The sequence below is a fragment of the Lontra canadensis genome, unplaced genomic scaffold (genome assembly GCF_010015895.1).
Source record: "Lontra canadensis isolate GAN:19392208 unplaced genomic scaffold, GSC_riverotter_1.0 scaffold94, whole genome shotgun sequence".
Lineage (NCBI taxonomy): Eukaryota > Metazoa > Chordata > Mammalia > Carnivora > Mustelidae > Lontra > Lontra canadensis.
The window spans coordinates 7,517,987-7,529,032 of record NW_022631088.1 but is presented as its reverse complement, the minus strand read 5'-3'; the positions used below and the strand labels follow the sequence as shown (position 1 = coordinate 7,529,032).

The 11,046-nt window shown below is 65.3% G+C and overlaps 1 protein-coding gene across 2 annotated transcripts in view; it reads left to right on the top strand.

Moving 5' to 3' along the window:
• The first annotated feature begins 255 nt into the window (after positions 1-255).
• TBC1D2B (TBC1 domain family member 2B) overlaps positions 256-11,046 on the top strand; it is a 56,343-nt gene continuing 45,552 nt past the window's right edge. Inside the window, exon 1 of one of the 2 annotated variants that reach the window (XM_032836851.1) lies at positions 256-551. In XM_032836851.1, the coding sequence (XP_032692742.1) occupies positions 261-551 (291 nt within the window). In that variant the 5' untranslated portion in view covers positions 256-260. Of the gene's footprint in view, positions 585-11,046 lie in introns of both variants that reach the window. The other variant, XM_032836850.1, reaches the window with a different exon arrangement.

The window sequence follows — 11,046 nt, the reverse complement described above, 5'->3', positions numbered from 1 at the left end:
CGCTGCGCGTCCCTCGCGTCCCTCCCGGAAGGGCGCGCGGCACAGGTGCTGCGGGCCTCGGGCGGCAGGTGCGCGGAGCCCGAGCGCCCCCAGGGTCGCGCCTTGACGGCGGGACTACAAGTCCCAGGCTGCCTTGCGCGGCCGCGGGCCGTGCGCAGCGGCGGGGCGGGGCGGGGCGGCGCGGGGCGGGGTGGGGAGCGCGGGGGCGGCGCGGGGGCGCGGGCGGCGCGGGGGCGCGCAGGGCAGGGGCGGCGGCGGCGATGCCGGGGCCCGGGGCGCGGGCCGACGAGGAGGAGCGGGAGGGCGCGGCGGGGGCGCGGGAGCCGGCGCGGCTGTGCGGGTACCTGCAGAAGCTGTCGGGCAAGGGCCCGCTGCGCGGCTACCGCAGCCGCTGGTTCGTGTTCGACGCGCGCCGCTGCTACCTCTACTACTTCAAGAGCCCGCAGGACGCGCTGCCGCTCGGCCACCTGGACATCGCGGACGCCTGCTTCAGCTACCAGGGCCCCGACGAGGCGGCGGAGCCCGGCGCCGAGCCGCCCGCGCACTTCCAGGTGCACAGCGCGGGCGCCGTCACGGTGCTCAAGGTGGGAGCGGAGCCCGCGCCCGGCGCCCCTCGCCCCGGCGCCCCCCTCCCCGCTTCTCCCCGGCGCGCTCCGGCCCCCGCGCCCGCCCCTCACCTGGGCTCCCCCACGCGCGACGCGGACGCCCCGCGCGGCCCCTCGCGCCCGGGGGCTTCTGGCCCTGCCGAGCGCCCGGCCCCTTGGTGCTTCCGCTGCCGCTTCGGGCCGGGGGAGGGGCGGGCTGACCCTGGACCGGTGGCGGGGTGAGCTTCAGGGCCCCCACCGGTGGTCGCCTGCAGTGCGCGCCCCGCGGGGCAGGGGCGTCGGTGACGGTCGCGCAGCCTGGAAGCGGCCGAGCCTGTTCTGCTCCTTGCTTTGCTGGGGGACGTGGGAGGGGGCTGCTCCCGCCAGGTCTGCCTGGCCCGTTCGAGGCGTCCTCCGCCCTGTCGCACAGAAACCCCGCGTGAGACATCCGGCGGAGGGGCCGGGACTAGAGTCACCAGTCGTGGTCCTGGTGCCCTGCGCCTCCCCTGGCCTTGGGGCCCCCCTGGCGCTGGAGCTCACACCTCTCTTCTGGCCTCACTCCCTGCCTGGCTGCTGGGCGCCCCCACCCGGGTCCTCAGGCTGGGCTCTCTCCCCAGCGGGGGGGCTAGGCTGGGCTGGGCTGCCACGCTCCAGGCCAAGTGCAGAGCACAGTGGGTGCGCCTACTTCCCTCAGTCCTCTGAGCCCTGCACGGTCTCTCGGACCTCCCCGAGCACGGTCACTCTTACAGCCTGGCCAGCTCAGCCGCTGCCACTCAGGCCCACTGTGATTCCCGGGTCCTTTCCCGCCCCTCCGTGCTCTCTCTGGGTGGGTGCAGACAGCCTGCTTCTGCAGGGTGCACTAGGACTCTGGCTGACTTGGAAACAGTTGGTGTAAACTTGGGAATGACTCCAGGGAGCGCACAGGGACTCCTGCCAGAGAAAGGCTTGTCCTCACTGTGCGTGCAGGCCCTGTGTGTCAGATGGATTTCCTGTGGAATTGTTTGTTAAAAGAGAAAATGGAGCGTCCTGTTTCAGGTTCTCTCAGCCGACTTTGGAGCCGTCTGTCCGTCGTCTCATGGGCAGAAATGTGAGTTGTGGAGGCATGACCCCACACGGGGCCTGGAGGATCGGGCGGGGACGGTGGCGGAGAGCCCCGTGGGCCTGAGCTCGCCTGGGTCTGCCAGCTCCCACCCCTGTGTGTCCCAGCGCCCTCTGGTCTAGGGGGACGCTCGCCTTCCTTGTTAGGGGGTTGTGAGCAGTCTGGAAGTGCGGGACTGTCTGGCACAGTGTAGGCCCTTGTGCGAAATGACCAGGAGCATCTGTGGCCCAGTACGTGGCACAGCCGAGTAATGGAGTGTTTATACAGCCGAGAGCCTGAAGGGATGACAGCTGGCGCTGTCCACACGCCAGACACGCATAACACGGGGCAAGGAGACGGGACAGGGGGATTGCCTGTGGACGGCACCAAGGACGGAAGTGTTGAGAGGGTCCCGCCATGGTCTGTGCCGTGTGGTGAGTGGGGAGTCGCGTGGAGTGATGAGCCCTGGATTTAGGATGGACGTGCCGCGTAGGAAGACGGGCAGCAGGAGTGGGTCCTGCGGGTGTCCGGTGTGTTTGAAGTGTTTATTTCTAGGACTGGGTGGTGGGTGCCCCAGGGCGCTTTCTAGCATTCCGTCCATCTACTTGTAGGTTCAGAATATTTTTTAAAAAGGAAATCCGTGTTCGTGTGGAGTCCTGAGTGACGAACACGGGAAGTTGAGTGTCACGCGGTAACACGGGATGCCCGAGGCTGAGGGTCTGCTTTGCAGAAACACTGGGAATGGGAGCGCCGGCAGAGCTTTTCGGAAGAAGGGAGCTGAGGAGACAGCGGGGTCCAGAGCAGGGGCACACTCTGAGAGGATGCATTTTGGTGTAGGGCGTCCCTTTTGAGCCGCGGGAGTAAGACCTGCGTGGTGGTAGAGGTGCGGGTCAGCCGTTTACCTTCCTTGTCACCTGTCAGGTCCTGTAAGCGTTAATGCTTGGCTCAAGGGCTCCTCGGCCAGGGGGGCCCCTGATTTGCAGCAGGGTCTTAGCGTAGCGAGGGACTAGGCCCAGCTCAGGCTTCAGCTGGTCGCACATCATTTTACAGATACCACATCCCTGGGCAGATGACTTATAAAGAAAAGAAAAACCAGCCGTTTCCTTCTTGCGTTATCATGTGTTTCTTGTTTTGAAGCGTCTCCCGGCCGCCTCTGGCACAGCTGTGGTTTCGCTGGGCTTTTTCGAAATGTTTTACGACTTGAGTCTTAATGAAAGCTGATATTGGAATTTCTTGCTAAGCTTCTCTGTTGCTGAGCTCGGGGATCTGGTCCAGCACCGTGTTTTGCAGACGAGGGGACGGAGGCCAGAGAGGGGCTGGGATGTGCCTGAGGTCTGGAAGCCAGAACAAGACCCCCTCTGAAGGTTGGGACTCCGGGCATAGCGAGTGCCCTAGGTGCGGGGTTGGTACCGGTGTGGGAACGTCCGTGGTTTGGGATGAGAGAAGGTTTGGTGCTTTTCCCTTCACTGCATTTGATTTCTGTCCTTTCCACGCAGTAAACAAGCATCAGAACACTCAGAAGCCACCAGGGTGGTCAGGCCGAGGCCAGCGCCGCCTGAACGGGGGTGGGGAGGCGGCCCACTGGGCGATCCAGGGGTGTGAGGAGCAGGGGACGGTTCTGGAGTGAGGCTGGCGCGTGACTGCTGGGGTTGGGGGGGGAGCGTGAGCGGGAACCCGCCTCCCCTGCTGGGCCTCTGCAGCCCCGGGACAGCCAGCTGATGAACTCCCCGCCCTCCACCCCTTCCCTGGGGCCGTTCGTTGCTCAGATGGACGTGGGGCGGCTTCTGAGCCGCGTAACTACCCAGTCACGCACCCTCAGTCTTGGCCCAGTTCTGTGGGAAGGGTGCACATTCTCTGCTGTTGAAACTGCTCCCAGCTTAATGACAAACATTTCTTAGCTTGGGTAATCGTCGCGTGTCCCCCACAGAAGAGGGCGGGGAGCTCTGCCTGCCAGCGCCGGGGTCCTGCCCAGCGCTTCCACCCGAAGGCTCCCACTTCGGTCCTCTGAGAAGTCCTCCCACCCGTTCTGACTCCGCTCCTCGTGGGTCTGTTGGGCGTTCCATCCCGAAAGTGTCCTTCATGCGCACTCCCAGCGGCTTGCCCGGTCCTGCTGCCTGGCCCGGAGCGCCTTTTGCCGAGGCCTGCACCCTACTTCCTGGAGTTCGATCCCCAGCTTCCAAGCAGTTTCTGCACAGTCTGGAGGGCGCAGACGGGGGCCGCCCGGTAAGCACGGGCTTTGACCCTCTGGGACGGTGAGCCAGACCCTCCAGTGTATCCGGGGACCCTTTCCCCTCGGGGCACGCGCGAGCGCCCACTGAGCCCAGCAGGCATCAGCTCTGCAGGGAGGGCGCGGCCCACCCGGAGCACAGAGGGTCCTGATCTTCCGGCTGTGCTGGGTCGTGCCCTGGCTGGACGCCGAGACCCTGGTGTAGCTGCGGTGAGGGTTGGACGTCAGCGCCCTGAGGGAGGTACTCCGGGTCTCGCCATCGCACCGCCTCCGACTGCTCTGCTGTCACAGTCCAGGAGCTGCCGCGCGGTGAGCGTAGCAGTGTTTCCGAAACTGGAATTTCACGTGATTTTCACATGGCGCAAAACACTGTTCTTTCCATTTTTTTCCAACCACTTAACAGCGTAAAAACCGTTCCTGGCGTGTGGGCACGTTGACAGGCAGTGACAGGCAGTGGGCTGGGTGTGGGTCAAGGACCCGCATGTTTCGGGGGGGCCTGCGGCCCTTCTCACTCTCAGCCTGAGCTGAGGCCCTGGGCCTACAGGCGGACCGACGTGAGCCAGTTCCTGCCTGGCGAGGCTCTCTGCCGCATGGGGAGACAGATGTGGGTCACAGCGATGGACGCCTTGCAGCGTGGGAGGAACGAGGTGCAAGCATGTGTGACGGGACCGGATCCTTCACAGGGAGGGTGGGAAGACTTGCTGAGGTGTGAGGGCTGGGCTGGTGTTGACCGCAGCGGGGAGGGGGAGGGGGCATGGCAGGACCAGAGGTGCGTGGGTAGGAGTGCTGATGGCGGGGCTCAGGGATTTGGGGGGCAGCCGGGGACAAGGGGGCACAGCCTTTAGAGGGGGAGGTGTTTGGGGCCAGAGCTGCAGGAATCAGCAAAGAGTTCTACGCGGGGGTTGAGAGTTTTTTCCCAAACCGAGGCAGGTCCCGCCCGGCACTCTCGTGTCCCCGCGGAGCACCGTCGGGTCTGGGTGGGAAGAGCTGCCGTGCAGATGACAGACTGGCAGAAAGGCCCCAGAGGACTTGGATGTGAGAGTGGAACTGCCGTGGCCCCTCGCTCCTTAGGCACTGCAGGGGGAGCGGGGTCTGGGGGGCCGCTCAGGGGGCTCGCGTGCCCTGGGCCTGCCCTGCAGGGTGGACTGCCCGCCCCAGAGCGGCCCTCGTGACCACCCTCAGCAAATGCCCGCCGCCCCCACCCGCGTCGGGCTCGTGCACGGCGCCAGCTTCCTTCCCGTGTGGGGGCAGCTGTTTCTTGAGAAACAGGGAGGGGCCCCGCACGTTCAGGCTTGAGGCCTAGACACCAGCTGCCACCGCCCTGAGGTTCCCGAGGGCTGGACAGGTGTCCTCGCCCGGGAGCTTTACCCACAGCCTTCCTGTGTGGTCAGCACGGCATTCAGACGTTAGCCTCCCCCCAAGGACAGGAAAGACCCCGTTAGTGTAGAGATGACTCTCTGGGTGGGGGTAGTCACGTCGCGGAGAGCTGTGTAGTCGGGTATGAACGACGGCGGAGAGGCCGTTTGCCTGCCTGCCGTCGGCCCGGGCTACCGTGGGGCTTGGCCGCCGGCCCGGAGTGAGCGCCGTGGGAGGTCATGAGTTTGGGGGCTGCGGGACTCCTGATGGCCCACCCGCCGCACACCTACCTACCTGCAGAACCCCGTGACTGGGACACTCTGGCAGCGCAGGAGGAGACGCCCCCGGGGAGCCTGTGGGCCCCACAGTTGCCCCATAAGATGCGGCTTATCAGGCTGCGCAGGAAACCCCAGGGGCACACGCTGCCCCGAGGTGGGTCCAGTCCTGTCCAGGTATCTGGGCACGATGCCGCCCCAGGACAGGGATTGACTGCGGCTCCGCACTGTGTCCCGGGTGTGTAGGGGGAGGTCAGGCAGGCCGTCAGCACTCAGGCCACTCCGGCCAGCTGAGCGGGTTCCCACGAACCTGGGAGGTTCGCAGGGTCTGTCCGTTGGCTCCTGCCACCGGGTAAGTGGAAAGCCTTTCTCTCTTCCCGCAGACAGGGCAGCCGTCTTCCCGTGCGCCACGGACACGATAGTGCGGGGACTTTGCACACACGCCGGCACCTGACGGCCTTGCGGGGAGGTGTATTTGTCGTCCTCGTTCGCGTGGGGCGTAACGGTCCGAGGCTCCCCGTGTCCTGACCCGGGGGGGCGTGTGGCGTCTTCCCAGAGGGATGAAGAGGAGGGAGTCCCGTATGTCAGGGACTGGCTTGGATATGGCCCAGGGCCAGACGGCTGTGGTCTCTGTGAGCATTTCTGTGGGCACTGCAGAGCTAGGGAGGCCTGGGCAGTGGCTGTCGGGAGTGCTCCCTGGAGAAGGGGGCTGGGAGCCGGGAGGTTTGGGTAGAACTCGAACACTTAGAGCCTCTCGCGCCCGCGGACGTGTCCCCAGCCCGGTGGGAGTCTGTGTCGTCATTCACTGGCCTTTCTCAGGTTGACCGCATGGGGAACTGGAGCCTGGTGGGGAGGGGTCCAGAGCTGCGTCCTTGGGACCATCCCCCGAGTCCTCGTGCCCCTCGGTGGAGAACTTGTCTGAGTGTCGGAGGGCAGGCCTGGCGGTGGACGGGGTGGGTGGGTCCTGCCCCCAGAGGTATCGATCTTGGATTAGAGGGATTATTTGTTTCCCTTCCAGCTCTGTGATGTCCAGCTCTGTGTGTGGCCGACAAGCTGGCCTGACTGTCCCGGGGCACTGTGGCCAGTCAGCGCGGCACCTGGCGGGGTCTGCGGTACGAGGCCCTGGCAGGAGTCAGCCGTGGCCTCTGGCCTCGGGGGGTATACCCGGCCTGCTCCGGGCTGTGACCAGGGTGGTGGTGTTAAGTGGCTCGGTGACTTGGAGGAAGTCCGTGCGCACTCTAGCTCTGGGGTCACTGTCCCCGAGTCAGAGCTGAAGGGGCCGTGACCCGAGGCGCCAGCACAAGGGAGCAAGCCCTCAGTGGGGTGGTGGCAGCTCTGACACTGGGGCCGTCCCAGGACGCGCGAACCCAGCAGCTCCGCGAACCTAGTCCACGTCATGTTTCCGCCCTTGGCTGTGATCGGCAGGCTCATGCAGGGCAGGGCCCCCAGACTGACCGTCCGCCCGTCTCCTCCTGCGGCGTGGCTTCAAGATGCAGAGTCCCGTGGGGGCCGGACGCCAGCGGTGCAGGCGGAGCGCTTCCGGGAGGCATCGACTTAGCGGGAAGTGCGGGTCACGTCGGGAGCCCTCCCTCGGGCGGCTCGTGTCGGCGGGGACAGGCCCCAGCGGCTGGGCTGTCCTGTGGCTGCCTGTGAGCTGTGCCCACCTGCCTGGCCACAGGGTTTGCACCGCGCCCCCCGCTTCCTGGCCCGCGGGCGGCGTGCTGGCGAGCGCTCTCGCGGCTGGCATCTGCAGGAAGCACGTTGCTCAGGACCGCGGTTCTCAAACAGGGAGAGGCCTGCGGAGAACGCACACGGCGGGCTTGCCCCAGAGACCCCGGTGCGGCTGTTGGGCCAGGGTGCGCCCCGGGAACCCACAGCTTAGGATGCCCGACCCTCCCGCCAGCCTGCGCGCCTGTCTCTGGGGACCGCTGCCGTCCTGGACCACGGGTGGCCACGCCCTCCCCCGCCAAGAACCGAGGGGCCCCGTGTGGTCACGGTTCCCCGTGCGGACTGGAGCTGGCAAGGCCGCGTGGGCGAGGCCGGTGAGGCGTGAGCCCGTACGCTCGGGTGAACGCTCTGTGGTTTCTGTCTGCACGTCTACTTTGCATTCCGAGTTTCTACCAGCAGCGGTTTGGGGCCCCCAATCCCCCGAGGCCCTGAGGTCTGGGTCCCCTGCGCCGGCCGCTAGGGGCCTGGGCTGCCCCGAGTGCGGGCGCTCCTCCGGGGGCGTTCGGAGAGTGTTACCCCGCGTAGCTGGTGAGGACTGCCAGAGCCCCCAGGCTTCACCCAGCAAAGGGAGAGAGACAGGATGACATCGCGGAGCCACCCAACCCTTTCCTGAGACACGGCTCAGCCCAAAAGACCGTTAGAGACCAGCGTGCCTCCCAGACACCCCGCAGACTAGCCTGAAGGGCTGTGGATCTCGGCTGCCACGCTCTCCTGCTCCCCAGGTCTCTGGCGGGTGGAGCTTGGCACCCCAGTTCCTAAATCTTCATGGTGCGTGGAAACCATCCCAGGCAGGGGTGCTGCAGGCGGTCCCGCAGGCTGCTGGCTTTTTTCATTCTCTGAGCTCGCAGAGCCCTGGCTGTCCCCAGCTGTGACAGCAGAGCTGTCGGGGCCATGGGGATGCAGCCCCGTGGTCTGGGGGGGGCCACATGCCCCTGTCCTGCTGCTGGGAGAGCGGAGCGGCTCGAGTCTGTCCCCTGGCCCAGCCCCCATCCCCGGCCCTTGTCTTTGGGGCCCCTTTCCTGCAAACGTGCTTCACCTTGTTCCGTGTCTGGGTCCCCTGCTCCCTGTCCCTGTCCTTGCCTCTGCTCGCTCATCTCTGTGAGGCCCCCGGACGCCGGGAAGGCGCCAGGACGGAGAGCTGGGTAGGCTGATTTGTTTGTCCAAAGAAGGGGCCGGAGTGGTAACGGGGAGCCCACTGACTTCCGCCTCCCAAGTGGGTGGCAGGGTGGGCACCACTCCAGGGGTCTGGCTTCTTGCTCAGCCTTTGAGACGGGTCTAGGTCCCAGTCGTGTAACTGCTTTGGTAGAGAATGTGAAAACGCCGACGAGAAGGTCATGTGACGAGGTAAGAGGTACGAGGGCGCAGCCGCCGGAGGAACAGAGGGCCGTGGGACGCAGGCGCAGCAGCCGCCGCTCTCCACTGTCCGGGGTAGAGGTCCCAGCTGGGTCCCCTTCCTGGCGTCCGCCACCGGCTCACGTGCAAGGCTTCACGTCCGTTTCGTTTGAAATCTTTCCAGGCCCGTGACTTTGAAACATTCAAAGGAAAGTTTAGAGCCTAAAGTTATTAACCAGACGTGGCTATAGTCTGTGTTTCATGTCATCGGGCTGCTGACGGTTTCTCATTGCTTACATGTGTCCTGGGGCGCAGGCGTCCGTCTTCGGGGTTAGGAAACAGAATTCCCTCCCTGTAAGCAGCCACCGTGTCCTCTCACGCGACACGCTGAGGTGGGCATGCGAGCCCACCCCGTGCGCACCCTCCTCTCCGTGGCTCTGCTGGGAGCCCAGAGTCTGCACCCCACGTGGATGACAGGGTGCTGTGTCCTCACACTCTGCAGGACTGGTTCTGGGGGTCGTTTGGGCCGGGTGTTGAGGAGCGAGTAGGAGTTCGCAGGCCGTCGCTGGAGCCTGGGCTGTGGGAGCTGAGCCAGCTTCTGGGGGGTGGGGGCAGGCCGCTGTGGGCGGAGAGGGGCGCGGGGTGGGGCGTGGCACATGGACACCGTCGGGGAGTCTGGAGGCACGGGGCCCACGTGACTTCGCCAGGTCTGGGCGGGATGCTGAGGACAGCTCGCTGCCGCGGGGCGAGGTGCACCCGTCAGGAGAGCGCAGGGAGCAGGCGTGGTGGGATGGACGGTCGTCACCCTGCAGGGCCTCTGGGCTGGAGCATGGCTTCTGCACGCGGTCCAGCGTGCTCCTGTCACCCCCTGCGGTCTGTGTGCGGGATCCTGGGACCGTGGGGACCCACAGCCGCATTCGCCTTGACCCCGTGCGGCCGTGCCGACCCCGGTCCGTGTCCGGGCAGAGCCAGCGTCCTTGCCCAGAGCCCAGCATGCTCGGCCCTCGAGGACAGCTGTGCAGCTGTGGGTCCTGCTGGGGTGCCGGGAAGATGGGTGCAGTCTTGGGCGTGCACTCCCTCTTCTTCCTCATGAGACCGCAAGGACCCCAGACCCCGGCTGGATGTTCACGGAGCCACCCACCCACCAGGAGGTTGTGGAGGACGGTGGAGATGGGAGAGCAGGTGCGGCTGGCGTGCTGTCGCCGGTCCTGGCTGGCCGCACATGGGCTGCATGGCCCTCGGAGCCGCAGGGGGGCGAGTACGTTCCTGCCCTCACTCGCGTCCGCCCCAGGGGGCATCTGGGCCCCGTCGCTCTTGGCACGCGGGCTGTGAGCCCAGATGTCAGGTGCCCGGCCCTGGTGCTGACACTGGGGTTCGTGGACCGTGCTGTCTGACGGCTGTACGCATCGCATGACCGTGTGTGCCGCGTTCAGTCCGACACGCGGCCCGTGGCGATGGTGTCCTTGATGGTGTCTGATGCTGTCGCCAGTGTGGGACGCACGTCACAGTCTGTCGTGCTCGGTTGTGTGAAGGAAACCGGGCTGGGGGACAGGAGGGCATCGGGAAGGAGTCACGGCAAAGGGCGGATGCCATCCCGTCTGGTGAAGGGCTGGCGTCCCGTGCTCTTTCTCCTGCGTCCTCAGAGTTGCACAGCAAACCTGGGTCGTTACTGTTGTTTGAAATAAAAGTCTACAATGTGCTGTGGGTTTTTTTTTTTTAAGGTTTTATTTATTTATTTGAGAGACAGAGAGCACAAGCAGAGGGAGTGGCAGAGGGAGAGGCAGGCTCCCCGCTGAGCGGGAGCCCAATGCGGGACTCGGTCCTAGGACTCCAGGATGATGACCTCAGCGGAAGGCAGACGCCCAACCGATTGAGCCCCCGGCCCTCTGTTGTGTTTGTTAACGAGAGTGAGCGGGAGCTCCCAGGCAGACAGGAATCCTGGCCGTGGGCTCCCTCAAGGGCGGCCGCGCCCACCTCCAGCTCCTGCAGGCTGTTGGCTCTCTGTCTCCATTTGTCGTTTCTCTTCTACTTCTGGATGTGTTGTTTGGGACAGACAGTTTTCTCTGTGCCTTCCTTTCTGGGAGTAGAAAGGTCTTTACATTCCAAGAGACTAAGACTGTTGCAGTAGTAACTCCCCTTTGTTTCTGGGGAAAATAATCAGCCCGGTGGGACTCGCGCCTCCTGCCTGGAGCCGACTCCTGGGCCAGGCCGCGTGCAGGAAGCAGCCCTCAAAGGCCTGTCCCTGGGCCTTCTGTCTGGGGCTTAGCCTCGGGGAGCGGTGGTCCTTCCCAGGTGCATGCGGTCCCTGTGGTGGCTGCCCACGGTGCTTGACTGAAGCCGCCCTCCGCTCTGCTGGGAGCTTTCGCATGGATTACGGTGGGCCAGAGTCAGACCCCCAGGCCCCCCTTCGAAATTCTGCGGAAATCTGCTTGGCTACTGTCGCTGGATGCAAAAAAGAGACAGAAA